General features: G+C 39.7%; 1 protein-coding gene across 2 annotated transcripts in view; it reads left to right on the top strand.

Moving 5' to 3' along the window:
- Positions 1-706: 706 nt before the first annotated feature.
- The window catches only part of CNIH3 (cornichon family AMPA receptor auxiliary protein 3), a gene marked incomplete at both ends in the record, with an annotated part of 51,701 nt that continues 35,781 nt past the window's right edge, over positions 707-16,626 (top strand). For both annotated transcript variants that reach the window (XM_082048709.1, XM_082048708.1), the window contains one exon: positions 707-787. In XM_082048709.1, the coding sequence (XP_081904835.1) occupies positions 707-787 (81 nt within the window). The remainder of the gene's footprint in view (positions 788-16,626) is intronic.

Genomic DNA, 16,626 nt, shown 5'->3' with positions numbered 1-16,626 from the left:
ATCAGTTTATTCCTGATTAGTTTATTAATTGCTGGCCTTAACTCTTGATTCAAATCAGCACTATTTCCTCAGGATAAAAGTGCATCTTGTGTTGAAGACAATATAGCATAATTTTAAACAAAAATATATTGTAAACATTAAAAAACGAAGCTTGTACTAGACTTGGCTTTGGTGGAATCACGATCTCTTGTACCATAAGGTCTCGACTTTTCACAGATGACCACTGGCAAATTTCTGAGTAATTTTGTTACTGAACCGATTTGGCCTTAGCCCACGCTCGTTCCTCTCACGCTGTCGTGACAGCCCCCCCCCCCTCAGACACCGGCGGCCGTGGCGGCGGGACCCGCCAGCCCCGCCGCTGTCGCCCCCGCGGAGGGGACCCGCCCCTCGGGGGCGCCCTGCCGGCGGGGCCGCCCACCGCCGCGCCTCAGCGGGGAGGGGACAGCAGAGGGGCCGAGCCGGGAGCACCAGGCGCTGTCGGCGTTGCGGGGGTCGGGACGGGTTCGGCTGAGCGACGGGAGCGGCTGTGAGGGGCGCGGCGGCCGTCCGTCCGTCCTTTCGTTCCCGCTCCCTGCCCGTCCCGGCGCTGTGGCTGTGTGTGTGGCCCGGTCGCTTCGTCGCTCGCCCCGCGTGGATTTCGGGGGTCGCTGTTCTCCCCGGTCGCCCGCCAGGACCCCCCGGGCGGTGACGGGGGGCTCTCCCAGCCATGGCCTTCACCTTCGCCGCCTTCTGCTACATGCTGTCGCTGGTCCTTTGCGCCGCCCTCATCTTCTTCGCCATCTGGCATGTGAGTACCCCGGCCGCTCCGCCGCCGGTGGGGACCGTTACAAACGGCTCCAGCCCTGGGGGAGACAGACGATCTTTGGGGGGGTGAGGCGGGCGGGGGTCGTGTCGTGAGGGCAGAGGGGCGCCAGGGCGGGCTGGCGCTGCCCGGGGGGCCGACGCGAAGCCCCCGCTGCCGGCGGCCCTTGGCGGGTGCGGACGCTTCCACTGCCCGCACCTCTGCCTGGGGTGTGTTATTTGCTAAGTTTTTACAAGTGTAGACACCACTGGCCGTGCTGCTGTGGTAGCTTGTGAAAATACACCCGACCGTCCGTGCTCTGGGAAGCGCAGCCGGATGCTGCCCCCAGCCTTGAGCGTGTGGAGACCTGCCGGCGGGTTGGCTTTGCCTGGGTCAAAAGGTTCTCATGGCTCTGGAACTGACTGTGCTAAAACGTGAGATCTGCCAGGTAAGAACAGCTGTTTGTCTTGGCTGAGAATAGAGCAAATAGGGCAAAACCACCCTATAGCTGATGAAGCAGTTGGGTTGTTTTCCCTTTAATAATGACTACGTTAATAACTTTTTTAGAAGTCATATTTGAATGTGAAACTTCCTCATCCTACTGACGCATGAACTAGATATTGGAGTCCACCTTCATTAATTTCACTTGAAAATGGTGGTGCTCACCCCTTACTGTATGCTGGGTGACTCTGGGGGGGGTGTAAGCATCTAACTTACAATAGAAGATGTTTGTTTCTGCAGTAGTGAAATTGTTCTTATGCATCATTTGCAGTTCTTGTAGACGATTACACATTTTGGAGTTATTTACTCTATGTGTGTGCTACACAAAGATCTTCATGCCATAAACAGTCAGGGTGGAACAGGAGAAGTTGAAAAATAGAGCAAGTCTCATGAATGCCTCTACAGATATCTGATGGAGTAAGATAAAAAAGCCCCTCCTTTGACTATCAAACAACGGAGATACAGAATTTATTTTTATTTAAATGAGAGTAAAGCTGCTAGCTTAGTTGCACATAAGCATACTAGAAGTATGAAACTGATCACTCTGTTGTGAGAATTCTTTTTGAAATCAAATTATTTTGAACTCTTAATGGTACAGTTATGAGTTTTTTCTTATAAATGAAACCACAAAAGTGTGATGGTAATGCTGAGTATTGTAGTGATGTCAAGTACTGAAAGGCTGAAAAGGGTCTCTAGCAGTCCACTACTCCACTCTTGTTCTTTGAAAAAATGAGTAGTAAAATTAAAATTACTCATGTGTTCTTCCCTCCTCTTCCCCAAACTTTTAGGTCCCCAAAAGTGACAATTCCACAGCTTCTTCAAATGGTTTAGAATTAAAAGTGTATGCTACTCTGAATCTCTTGCTACAAATTAAACTGTTATTTTTTTCATTACTATCACAATTTTAATGATTTTTGAATATATTTGAAGCCTGTTATCATGTTGTCTGTTTCCTGGACTGAAGTTGTTGTCTGAAGACATACAATACTTCTAGCAAATCTGGCAAATTATTCTTCCAAATCAGTGTAGTTAATGCAAATTTAGTGAAGTATTTTTCAACTTTCAGTCTGTAAACTCATGGAGAACAATCCATTAGTTCTTGAGCTCTGTAAGAGGCAAATAGGAAAGGAAACATTTTGTCAATAGGATTAAGTTTATGGTGTTTGTTTCTTACATCTGTTGAAAAATTGCTGAGGGATTGAAATTGAAAATGTCTCGAAATGCTGTTCTGTTGTAATAGAGCAAGATTTAGTACCACCTTTTCTTATATATAGATAATAATTCTGTTAAAATACATAGTTTGTGAAGGTCGTAGAAAAATAATTTAACACCCTGCAAGAATAAGCTTTTAAGTGTACTCGTTACCCACATATATAAAACACAAGGATTTTTATTATCCTTTGTATAAGAGCTATTATAATTTTTTTTTAATTTTTTCTAAAATGTAGTCTGACATATAGCTTATGTATTGAGTCATAGAAGTTTCTTTTACCTTAAACATCTCATTGTGACAATCTTCCCAATAAACAAAACTCCTATTCCTTCTCTGTGACCTGATTTGTTTTCCACTGTAAATATGTTTTAAATAGGCTCTCATAAGGTCAGTGGAGGATTTTAATAATTATATTTTCCTGTTAAAATGCTTTTGAAATGTGTTTGGTGTTTTTTTTTTTTTTTTTTTTTTTCCAGAAAACAACAAACACATTTGGTTACAAAGAATAAGTTGTTGATTAGTCTGAGCATCCCATCACTTTGAAATATTTCTGAGGTTCCACGACTGAATGATAATTTATATTTTGTAAATTATTTTAAAGGACAAGAAAAGATTGTAGCATTTGAACTTTATATTGCTCTAACCTGAAGTTGGCTCAGGTTTGGGCAGTTATCTGAAATTAATTAACAGCGGATCAAATAAAATCTCATTTTCTTCCTGTTGGGAAGTCAGATGAATTAAAATTTTCATTAATATTGATTTAATAGGCTCAATAAAACTGTGAAACCAAAAAAAAGAAGGGGGTAAAAAGAGGTTTTTTTATATTTTGAAACTTTGCTTTTCTCATGACTTTCCTCTAAGAAGTTAAAGGCTCTCTATACATTCCTGTGCTCCGTACTCTTTGGGGGTGGACAGAATGAAGCTGGTCAGAACATTTTACAGGAATTGTAAACAAAACACAGAAACTCCTTCAGACACCTGGAACATGTAATAATTTTTTCCTACCACTGAGTGATGTTCTTAAGTAGGTTGCCAGTGGTGACTGTCATGATAAAAAAACAACAACAAAAAATTAGACACTATCAGAAACATTTATTTAAACTACGCACAAGATTTATTCATTGCTGGAATTCCACTCATACATCTTAAATGAAAGAAAAGGGCTGAAAAATTGAATTCTCCATGTACTACACAGTACCAATACCAGTCTCTGTAGTCTGGGAATTTTTTAAGCATTTGGGTTGTTCAATGACCTCGTTACTTATACCTGTGGTGACACAATATTAGAAACATCATGTAGAAGTGGATGTTTCCATGCCACTGTTGTGGAAAAGTACTAGAGAATTTGGTAGAGTATGGTGACCTTTCTGCTTGGTTTCTTCTAACCAGCCTCTGGAATTTAATAAAACCTTACATTCCCATTATAGAATTATATAGGCTGCTTCTAACAACTCTTGTGGTGTTCAGATTAAACTTTATATAACAGTATGAATGAGTCTTTTCAAAATTCATTACAGCTTTTCCATCTGAGGTCTGAAACTTTTCCCTGAGTTTGAATACTCTTAAGCATATGGTTTTGTAAAGCTGGTTGTATTTGGAGCTGTATTAACCGAATGTATATCAGCTAAAGGAGACTGTCTTCAAGTGAAGTTAGTGGGCATCAAAATGTGAACTTTGAGTGAATATTTTGTGAGGGTGGAAAAGTAATACACAGAGATACCTGGGTACAGTCAATTTGCGTGTTGTTGCAGAAATGCAGTTATGCCGGCTCTCTGCTGTCCTAGCTGAGGTATCATTTATGTATGTTTTGGCCAAGGCGTCCTCTCGTCTGCACTAATGCAGCTGAGCATGTTTTGGGAGGGATTGTGTGATACAACTAACAGCAGAACTTGGTCTACTAACTACATAATTTTATATTGTTATATAATCATGTTGTAAACTCAAGAACAAAGTGTATGGTCTTCTAACTAATGAACACTTTGTTTTGCTGTTTTCAATGCTTTTTCTTCTCTGTAAACAGCTTTTTACTAATCAGTTTTACTCCATTCCTAAACAATCCTGAGCCAAGGTTTAGCTTCCTGTTAACATGTAACTGAGATATGCCAAGCTTTGACAAACCACACTCAGTTCTAGTGTAGCTCCTCTGATTTCAGGTAGGTTGTGTATGAAGTGAAGTTGACCGAAGGTGACCAAATTGTGGTTTATTTGTCATAATGTAAAGTGTGACATGCTTGTGTGAAGCCCCACCTCACTGTTATTCTCTGCAAATACATTAGTTTTGGGTGATCTGTGTCCTTCCATTTTTTAATGTTTTAGGATTAAATTATCTGCTTTGAGATTTGTTATTTTAAGAAAAGAACTTTGCAAAATGTTCCATTTTATAATGCCATACTAAAACAATTCACAAATACCAAGAACATTACTCTAAAAAAAGAATTTCTGTGGCTGACCATCTCTTTTTGAACTTGTACCAGCATATCTTTGAATGTGTGTGATTGTTTCATAACCAATAGTACTTAAACATTGTCAGAAAGTATTAGGAATATCATGCCAGTGAAAAAAATAATAGTGCCTGCCTGAGAAATCGTACTAAATTTGCTGGGCTTTTGGAGTATTCTGATATAATTATGAATTCAAATGACTCTGGGAGCACCTCTCTGGAGTGGCAAGAGTTGTGTGCACTGAAGTTGGCAACAGTTACTTGAACCCACCGTAAGAAGAATAAATTAGCAGAGCATAGAAAATTTTTAATGTTTTATGCATTTTTTTTTCTTAGTTTTCTTTTGAAATGTGGGGATAGTATCAATCCTGATAAACTACTTACATATGACTTTGGCCTGACTTAACAGTTACAAGTTCACAGGTACTCAAAAACAGTGGGAAGCAGTGATTGAACAGAGTAGTATAGGCTAAGATGGAGTTTTAGTTTTAAATTAAAGCACCCATTTTTGCGAACACCAGGGAAGGAAGCCCTTCCGCGCTGTTTCTGCTGTTGGCTTTGTGTGTTATGTTTAGCAGGCAGCTTGAATTATCTATGCCTTGTTTTCTCATTCACTAAGTGTGGGTAATAGAATTGAACTCGAAGTACTTTATGTCATTTTATTTAACATATATCCCTTAAACGCCTTTGCTTTCTGACAGGAGGTGCTGTGTACATATACGTTGTTGCCACTTCTGTTACTTGTCACTGTACTGTCCTGGTGATGTGGACTGCATTTTATTAGTACTCAAGTTGCAGTAGTTTAGGAACAAAATTGAAAGCTCTCAAAGAGTTGTGTACATGGAATTTGGTGAGTTTTCAGTATCTGTTGCACTTAGTGTTCCTCGTAAAATTCCTAGCCTAATTTTTGATGATTTGTAAAACCTTCATTTTAAAGGTAGGTAAAAAGTACACAGGAGAATCACTTAAACCTTGGGTTGATAGCAAATTCAGTTGAGGAAAGTGCTTTGGTCACAAACTGGGTGCTACTCTATCAATGTTCTCTGTGTTTCAGTGTCTTATTGTTTCTGAAGCTTTGGTTGGGAGAAGAGCTGGCTGCTGTACCTGAAACCAGTGAAGAGATCCATGAGATCACTTGAACGCATGAAGGCTGCCAGTCAACTCAATTTAACCTATTTACAATGCTTTAGAGCCTGTCTTAAATAGGAAGCAATTTCCTTACAGACTTGTGGTCAAGCTTGAATTTTCTTTCAGTTGTTGAAGTTCAGTGCTGTCCTTTAATAAGTCATTAATTCAGTTCTCTGAGAATATTGGATAATTATGTGATTAAAAATAAAATCAGATTAAGGTTTGATGAACAGGAGCACAAATGCTGTTGCTGTACGTTATACATATTTCTGGAAGATATTTTTTCTTCTATAAGCGGCTAAACACATTGTCCCTGAAGGTTTCATAGTCATGACGGCTTCAGGAATGAGTCTGAGATTTCCACTCTTTTTAAAGACAGAGCACAACCAGATTGGTCTGGCTGTAACGTAGCTTGACAGTTCCCTTACAACTTTTCTTTCAGAAGTTTGTCACATTAATGCTGACAGACAGATATTAAGCCAGGCAGCACAGGCTGTGGAGAAGACTATATATGTTGGAAAATAAGTATATTTCAGTTTTGTTACCTTGTCATGCTTAAATAATAATTAAAAAAAAATCATGGAAGTGTTTGGGCTCTAGTACAGACTTTAATGCTGTGGAAAGATTAAATTGGATCTCTGTGTATGCTTGAACTGTCATGATGAGATTTATTTGGAGAAAGGTTTTACATTGTGAGTGGTTGCCACTGGCTGTAATTCCAGATGCTTCACAAGTCACAGTGACTCCATTACATGTGTAAAATGAATTATTCTGTGGAATCTTATGCCTCCTGCAAAAATGTGCAGAGAACTATTTAAACGTTATTTGATCGTCACATATCCGATTTTGGTTTTTTCTGGTTTTTTTTTTTTTTGGTCTTAAGATTAGTTGGAAAATCTACTTACTAAATGGATTTTATACCCAAATTGGTAAATAATGTATTTCTAGTGTTTTTTTTAAAACTGCTATGCTTGTTAATAAGCAAGGCAATGGCAATATAGCTGTCATATTTTATTAGACCATTGAGTACAACTCTCAGATTGAGTCTGAGGCATGAAGTTATAGCTCTTGTTATGTATATTTGTTTATTCAGCCACCACATACTACATTAGATCACACTTAAAACATTGAATTCAGCCCTCAGATCTTTGGCTTAATTGTTTCTCCCAACCCCAACAAAAATATCCTTGTATCAAAATATTTTTCAGAATGAGGAAGAAGCTCAGCAGAGAATAAGAATCTTCTTCTTACAGATACAAGACCTCTCTTTGACCTGTTCCTCTTCCTCAGTGCCTCTGACAGGCGGTTCATTTATAACCAGTGTTGCTGCTGACAGCTGGAGGTGACTCTAGCAAGCGATGAAACTAGGTCTCAACTCATAAGCTGGGCATACTCAGGGACTTATTCTTCTGGAGGTTGATGGCTTGGAAAACACTTCCACTTTCTGTGGAACCAAAGTCTCTTATATGAAAGACATAAGAATTACTATTATTTCTACTCTGCAAATAGAAAGTCACCTAAAGTCACAGGACAGAGTCAGCTGATGAGATAAAGGCAGAAGAATGTCAAATACTACTAGATTTACTAGATCAGCTCCTCTTGTTTCACAGTTGGAAATTCCCATCCAAAAGATGAATTTGTGATTCTGATGCTGTGCAGAGAGCAAGATAGATGTTTATTGACAATGGTTCTTGTGTTCCTTGATAATAATTATAACTTTAGAAATATCCAGTTCCTGTAAAAATAAATAATAAAAGGTTCATAGAATCATTTCAGTTGGAGGTGACCTAGGAATTCGTCTACCCAAATCTCTTCTTCAAGGCAGGTCTAATTTCGAAGTTAGGCCAGACTGCTCAGAGTCTTGTCCAGATGACTTATGAACTCTCCATGAGTGGAGAGTTCACAGCCTCTCTGGGAACCTGTCTCAGTACTTTATTCCTCTCACTGTCAACATTTGTTTTCTTACATGAGGCTGGAATTTCTCTGGATGCAACTTCTGACTTTTGTTTCTTGTCCTCTTGGCGCATGCCCCTGAGAAAAGCGCTGTACTGACTTCTGTCTAACCCACCCCAGGAACAGAACATAGCAATTAGATCCTGCCTTAGGCAAACCTACTTCCCTCAGTCTCTCCTTGTATGTCATGTGCTCCAAAATACTTTTGTCCACCAGAACGACCAGGTCCTTTTCTGCTGGGTTGCTGCCAGGCAACCCAGTCTGTCCCAGGTGCAGGATTTTGCCCTGGGCTTGGGTGACCATCATGAACCTCATACTGGCTGGTTCTTCCAGCTTGTCAAGGCTGCACTTAATGGCAGCTGTGCCCTCCAGTATGTCAGCTGATCTCCCCAATCTGACGTCATCTGCAAACTGGCCCCATCTGTCTCATCTTCCAAGTCACTGACAAAGATGTCAAACAAGACTTGCTACAGGATTGATACCTGAGGAACTCCACTTCTAACTGGGCATTGGTCAGACTTCAAACCAGTGACCCTTCCAGTCTGATGGTACAGCCAGTTTTTCACCTTGTAGCATGCACATCCTAACCTCCCAGTTTGAGTACAAAATTTTTCTGCTGGGGTGCAGCATCTGCCTCTTGCTCAATGTTACATTGTGTGCCCAGGAAAATTCAAAGGAACATCAATACACTTTGTGAAGGCACGACAAGAGTCTTTATATTTTTCTCCACTTCCCATTGAAAAAGAATTACTATATAAAGCAAAGATTTATTTTAGGAATGTTATTGTGAAAAGTTACATTAGAAGGCTCTAAAAAATCACAAAGCATTTACAATGGAAGTAGGTTTTCTCAGCAAGATGCTGCAGAACTGCTGAACTTGCAGCTCCAGTTTTGAGAATGTAAGAACATGAAGCAGAACATAAGGAAGATGAAGAAATAGTGCCTTTTTTGAGCTGTCCCATAGCATACTGCTCTCAGCCCCTCACCAATGCAATAGATAATGAAAAACCTTTGGTTTAGTTTTGGGTCCTTTTGTATTTCTACACTTTTGTGGGTCATGTCATATTCTAGCTATCAGAGATAGATATATAATTTTAAATTTTAATTTTTTTTTTAAATACAGCTGTAAGTCTTAAGATAAGCACATCACTGGAGGAACCAAAGTTTAAAAAATTAAATCTACAGTAGAATGGTAAGAATTAATAAGCTATAGTCCTTGCAATTCTCTGGTAACAGATGCTGCACGAGTGCCAGGCACTGTTGATAGAAGCACCTTTTTTTTTTTTTTTTTTTTTTAATAGAATGACATTTGATTTTTTGAATGCATTTAAATGCCAACCATCTTCACGCTCTGACTCAGTCTTTCAAGTGTTTGATTGTTTAGTCAGTCTTCTGTTGCTTTATTATTTTATTGCGTTAAGGGTTCTGGCTAAATAGTTCACATCATATCATCTAAGTATAAACTGCCTGGTACATTCACAGAATGGGCATTTATAAGCAAGCATAATGAAGGTTCCACCGAGATCAATTTGATTGCATTTGCTCAAGAGTTGTTCTTCCCTCAGTATTATATAAACACTATTAGCAGATCCTTTAGAAAATTGATTTGCTGATCATTTAAGTGGCAGACCTATTTGAAGCTGTGCTGAAATCTATCCTTAGGCTTAATCATGTAATTAAACTAATAAGTTTCATAAGAAGGTAGGTGAACAGATGAGGATGCTTTTTTGGCTGCTGTGGTTTTGTGCTCAATGTTTGGCCATTTTTACTGGCTGCTGTCTCCCCCCTCCCCTGTTTCTGCAACCACAGCTGCATTGCTGCTGTGTTGCTTCACCTTGCCTTATTTCTGCAAACACGTCTGTGTTGCTGATGGCTGCTTAGTGTGTATGTTGGCCTTGGAATTATTTCCTCCGAGTTCTGCCTGTCCTTTTATTTGGGGGGGAAAAGAAAGAAAACTTGGGAAGATGTTGAATCTGATCATCCCTGCCTGATACCACCTGCATTAGAAGAGCCCCTTTCCTGCCTCTTGCTGGTCCAGCTGGGCTCCTGTGGTGCTGCTGGGATGCAGGAAGCACAGATCCAGCAGCATCCCTGCCCACCAGCCCACAGTGGGCTCTGTTCTGAGGCAGTACTGGTAGGACCCCACTGTTGAGTGGGTAACGGGGAATTAAAATGGAGTGTGAAGAAGGGAAAGTGGTTGGAAAAGAGGAAACGGCCTCAAGTTGTGCCAGGGGAGGTTTGGATTGGATATTAGGAAAAAATTGTTCATGGAAAAGGCTGCCCAGGGAAGTGGTGGAGTCCCCATACCTGGAGGTGTTTAAAAGGCATTTAGACAAGGTTCTCAGGGACATGGTTTAGTGCCAGAGTTAGGTTATTGTTGGACTTGATGATCCTGAGGGTCTCTTCCAAATGAAATGATTCTATGAAATGAGAGAGCAGGAAGGAAGAGTCCAGGGAGAAAGATGTGAAGAAAAAAAGCAAATGAGGGGAAAAAAATAATATGTGTAAGAGACTAACAAGAAGGAAGATTGTCTCCCAAACAATAATCCTGTGTTCTCAATTATTTGAGAAAGGTGTCTGAATCTAGAGGGTGTGGTTAAATTCAGGTGGTGAACATTTTTGGACAGCCTGTGTAATGGGTCTTCTGTGTGGGTATGTGTAATAAGTGACATGCTTGAACAGATTTTTTTTTTTTAGCAACAGACCCCAGATGCCCTTATGGGTTTCCTGGATTTTGGTGAATGTTCATAAATCACTGCTGGTAGGAATGGAGAACATGAGAGAAGGGAAAAGAAGTAGCAGCAGCAATGCAAACCTGTGAGGGAATTGAAGGAACTCAACGTAAGGAGCTTGTGGGGGAAAGGGAGGTAACACTTCTCCCAAGCATATATCAGTAAAACAGAAATTAAAAATTTCAAAATAATAACTTGTGACTATATGCAGGAATCTTTGAAAGCTTGGGAACAGAATAAAATGTGGTGTTGTGATAAGATTGTAAACTTGCTCAGAGGGATCACTAGCCAGCTGGCCAGTCTCTTATCAATGACTTATCTCACTGCTATTGAAAAAAAAATCTTCTCTTTTGGTCTCGTTCTCTTACCTGCTTATTTGGAGCAAATATTTTTTCTAGTTTTATCTATTCTGGCATATTTCCCCCTCTGTTTACTACCCTTTTCCTGAAGTTATTTTGCAGAAGTATCCTGTTTATTCTTAGCTTTGAGATTTTTGTCTTTGTGCTCTTAACTAACAGAAAAAGTGCTTTAGTTCCTTTCAAGAACAAGTTATGAAGATGGAGCTTTGTGGCTTTAATGTGTCTGTATCTTTCTCCTCGCATATCCCCTGTACTGTAGGTTTGATGAGAACAAAAAGGCAAGTAGAAACATTGTATGGGAGCACACTGTATTTAAGGTGGGGTAAATTAGAAATTATTTGTAATTTGGAGGAAAAACAGAAGGACAGAAGGGTATACCCTTTCACATCTGTAGGTAACCAGCTATATAGCCTCCAGCCAGAATTAACATATTGGCCTAATGTGACCAGGGTACCACCATTCCTCCTGCCTTCTGCATCTGGCCAGCCTTTTGTATTAGGTCTTTCACCAACTCAAGTCTAGCCTGTCCCCAGCTTGGCATGGAATAAGCTGGACGGTGAAGAATCTAGCCTATACAAGTAGGTGTACAAATCTGTACCAATGAATCTGTGGTATAGAGGTAGTGAGAAATATGTCCTAGTTGTTTCATTTCTGATTGTGTTTTCTTAGGTGGTATGGAGTTTAGTATGAAGAGAAGCAAGGACAAAGCAGTGCTCTCTCTTGTGCTGAAAGCAGGGTTCCCCAGCTTCTCCTGGGCGTGGATAGAAAATAATGCTGTTTTCTTTTCATCCTGCTTGGTTGAAAGGTCTGCAAAGCAGTTTATGTGCACCAGCCATTAACTGAATCAGAGCCACAAACCTAAAGTCAACACCTCAGCCGTGGAGCGATCCAAACTCCATAATTTGCTCTTGGCCCATTGAGTAGATTAAGATGAGGGGTAAAGCTTTGGCCTACCTTTATACATCTGCTTGTTCAATTTAGCTACAAATGTGGTCTTTGCTTTCATCCTGCCCAGGACAGAAGGAAAAGCTGGTGCAAGAGTCTGTATGACTGTTGCTAGGATGCCCTTACTTAGCTTGCTGAGTGTGTGGCCATTACTAGGAATCCACACTGTAACAGATTGCTTTTCAAAACAGACCTGACTCTCAGGTTAGGCTAGTACTTAACTAACAAGTGACAGCGTTCCTGATGCGACATGTCAATTTGTTGTCACTGGCTCTATGAGTAACTGATCTTGGGGTTTTGGTGCTGAACTGAAGAAATCAGAAGCAGTTAGATACTGAAATGTTTAAAAGGTTTTGATCTTGTTATCTAAATGAAAAAATCTGTTTGATTTAGAAAGAATCCACATAAAATACTCCATTGCACGTGGGAGGAGGAGACCATATGCAGGGCAGAATATTGGTGGCATGCTTGTGTTGAAAGTACAGAGAGTGTGGGAGATTTATACTCAGTTCCCTTTGCTACAGAGGTTCAATCTGTATTTCCCACAGCCTGCAAAGGTTCATAGATTTTTTAACTGTTTGGGCTGGTGGGAAACACTGTCAGACATTTGTCAAGCACTGAAACAGGCTGCCCAGGGAAGTGGTTGAGTCACCATCCCTGGAGGTTTTTAAAAACGTATAGATGAGGTTCTTAGGGACATGTTTTAGTGCTGGATTTGGGTTATGGTTGGACTTGATCTGACTATCTCTTCCAGCCAAAGTGATTCTATGATTTTAAATCCTCTGTAAGTTTTTATTGGGAGAACGAGGTGAGCTTACATACAGCCACTCGGGAGTGCCAACCTCAGATCTGCTGCCTTTGAGACCCTGATGACAGGACAAGGGATGATGGTTTTAAACCAAAGGAGGGGAGATTCAGGCTAGATAAGAGGAAGACATTTTTTACACTGAGGGTGGTGAAACACTGGCCCAGGTTGCCCAGAGAGGTGGTAGATGCCCTGTCCCTGGAGACATTCAAGGCCAGGCTGGACTGGGCTCTGAGCAACCTGGTCTGGTTGAAGATGTCCCTGCTCATTGTAGGGGCTTGAACTAGATGATGTTTAAAGGTCCCTTCCAATACAAACTGTGCTACAATTAGCTTCATCACTGGCCCGTAGAATGTCCAGAGACAGGTATCCTGCTAGAGGGAATGGCCTTATGTTGTACAAAATTCTTATATAGAAAAATAAGGGTAGGTCACTTGCCTCTCTAATCCCTTCAGTGAAATGTGTATTCATGTACTGTAGCATGATACCAGCAGTGGAAATAACGCTGTTATCCCATGTTTCGAAAGAAAAAAGAATAACCTGATAGTTCGGATTCTCTTGTGAGAAATAGGAGACATGATTTTTAGGTCAGCTGAGGCAGAACAATTATTTGTACCACACTGAATGTAATTAAATTTAAGCAATGCATCTCCATGTACATGCAAGTTTTTTTCTATTCAGAACCATGTGGTGTATTCACCAATTTTGTTGCTAATTGATTTTTTTCTTAATAGTAGTAACAACTGTTTGTATCCCTTTTAAAAAAAGGTTTTGATTCACAGAATACTGCTACTTTCTGAACTGTTTCCGTGTACTGAATACAGTAATGCAAGGCTTAAAAAAATTGTGACAACAAAATGATGAAGTCCTTTGGGGCAGGAAGGAAGCACAGCAGCCTGGGCTTACTTTAAAAATTCTTCCTCTGCTTGAGGTGTGTTTTGAAATGCATTCTAGCTGCAGGGAGCAAAACTATTAGCCTATTTAGAAACAGCTATATTAGCATCATCCCTCCTGCACAGCTTTCTTGCTTGTCTTCCTTCTGTTAATTAACTGCAGTTTATATGGGCACAGCTGATTTTTGCCTGGCTGGATTTCAGCTGGTTTAGCCTGGAAGAGAGTGAGTGGGTGTAAAGTTGTGGTAGAAGCTCAGGTAATTTCTGAACTCTGTGTTTGGGGAATAGGTGAGACTTTTGTCTCTCTCCTGCAGGGGAGAGTTGACATCTTGATTTCAGAATAACTGGGGAATGTGTTTCAGTGTCCGTGGTGAGGAAGTGAAACCTGTGTCCAGAATGCTGTTATTAGCCAGTAAAACTGTTTCTCCTTGCAGTTGTAGGAAATGATTTTTAAAAGCGTCTTTCATAGCAGTTGTAGAAATCTGTCAATAGATGCTTGTCAAACATCCTTCTGGGAATGTTGTGTTTGTGACAGAATTTTGCAGCTGCTGGTGGTTTTTTCATTGTTTTTGTCAAAACTAATAACAAGTGTATTCTTTACATTCCAAAGTCAGATTGCTTTTTTTGAATAGTTGTTTGCAATATTGCAATAATAACCTGTAACCCACGGAGATAGTACCTTTCCATTCAAGGCATTCAAAGCTCTATATGGTATGGTTGTGTTCCTGAAGATAAATTTCTGTCTTTTTCACAGCATGGATGGACTTTTTCATTCTTGTACTAATAGATGGACTGTTTCAGGTGCCTGCCACATAATTATTCTTAGTGGTTTATCTGGCACCTCTCTACAGACTTGGAAATCTCATTTGGCATAGCTGAAGCAATAATACTGCTTTTTTCCATCTATATAGTTTTTTGGTTTTTTGTTCATTTATATAGTTTTTATTTATGCAGGGAAATAGAATAGTATAACTATACAAACTGGTATGTTTGTGCACGTGTGCTCTCAGCAAGGGAGCCTTCCTCTATGTATTGGCTTCAAAATTTAATTAGGGCAGTATAATTATACCTGTACATTTCCATAGGTAGATAGGAAAGCCTTTTGAATCGTGTTTGCAGAATGGAGATTATCCGTTTTTAATTTTGCATATTGGAGTTTCTATTGAAAAATACTTAGGAACTGGCTTAATTACTTAGGAAATTACAATAAGATTTTCATGACTGTAAAGTTAGCTTAAGCTTCCAGTTAGAGCATAAAAGGTTTAAATAATGTTGGCCAAAATAATATCCTTTTACAGACAAAAGAACTTCAATTAGAAGATGAAGACTAGGTGCTCAGGTATATCTTCGTGCAGCTGTGGGTGGAGCCACAGGAGCTTTGCATTAGCAATGTGTTTGGATTTCTGCGTGGAGAGCTGTTTAATAGTGTCAGCATATGAAATTCAAGTTAAGTAGAGCAAGGAAATGCCATACAATTGTTAGTGTGGAATCTGACAAATAGAACAATTTTCTGCCCTTGAGTGATTTTTGAAATAATTTGCAATCCTAATCCAAAAAGGCACTGCTTAAAGCGGTGCTCTGCTCTAGTGATGAACAACAGTACAATAATCAGATAGAAATACACAGTTTCACTTCTTATATGTTATTAGTCTACTGACAGTATTCTTTGATTCCCTTAACATTTTATATGGTGCAGCAATCCAGAGCCTTTGGTTCTTCTGCCATCAATTCTGTAAATCTTTTAATTTCTATGAGCTTTGTTTTTTCCCCTTGTATACAAAATGGAAATGATACTTTCCTTGCATTTGTTAAGGTCTTAATTGCCTTGAAGGGGGTTTTATAACTGCAAGGCATCATTAGTTATTATTTTTTACTTGTGTTATTATGTGGTTAATTAATAAGTGCAATATTCAGAAAAGTAAATGCATTGAGGAGAGATAAGAGAATAAAGGAATACCTTTTACCTCACTTTCCTCTCTGCACCTTATTTGGCTGTAGTATTAAGATTCTCATCAAAACCAGCATTTCAGATACACTGGCTCTGGAAGCTCCCAAGTTACATGGGCAGGTATGATGAAAACAAAGGTTTGATCCTTTTTTTTAAATTATTTTTTAATAGGAGATATTTAACAAGAAGATATAGACAGGGAATAAAATATGATGAAGAGGATAATGATGAAGAGACTTTTGAGGCAGGTTGCCCATTTATTAATGTAATTTTGAATGATCTTTCTAAGCAATTGCTGTCTGTAACACTCTAATAGAGGAGAGGAGAGCTCTTCATACTAACACAGAATCAGGGGTGATTTTCACTGGAATGATACTTGACAGTGCAAAGAACACTCCATATTATTTTGCTTTATGTCCTGTCCTTGCTTCATTGATCATGTAACTGCAGCTTTCAGAGGGATTTGAGCCTCACTTTAAATATAATTAAGATGCAAATGTGCCCCAATATGGCAACTTGAAATACCAGGCAGGTTTGTAGCTGAGATCATATGGAGGAAGGCAGGGAAATCAGTCATATGAGATAACATCAAGACATTGACTGATACACCCATCTGGTTAATGGGGAAATGCTGTTATAAATATCAGAGCACTTGCTGGGTTTGAGAGATAAGCAGTTAAAAATGGTCAAATAAAGGGGTGAGGGAAGGAACATTGCCAAGGATAGGCAAGGATTAAAGGTTTATTCTTTGATACAAACATGGGCTTGCATATTTCCACTGTTAGGATAATATATCCATGTAAAATTACAACATGAGTAATGTTTAAGCTGAATGATTTGGGTTTTTTTTCCTTTCTGACTCTATCGAGTACTTTTTCAGGGCATGTATGTTTAAATTTGAGCGTATTTTGCAGCAATCTGCCTGTTA

The sequence above is a fragment of the Streptopelia decaocto genome (genome assembly GCF_964273445.1).
Source record: "Streptopelia decaocto genome assembly, chromosome: 3".
Classification (NCBI taxonomy): domain Eukaryota; kingdom Metazoa; phylum Chordata; class Aves; order Columbiformes; family Columbidae; genus Streptopelia; species Streptopelia decaocto.
This window is presented reverse-complemented; position numbering and strand designations above follow the sequence as displayed.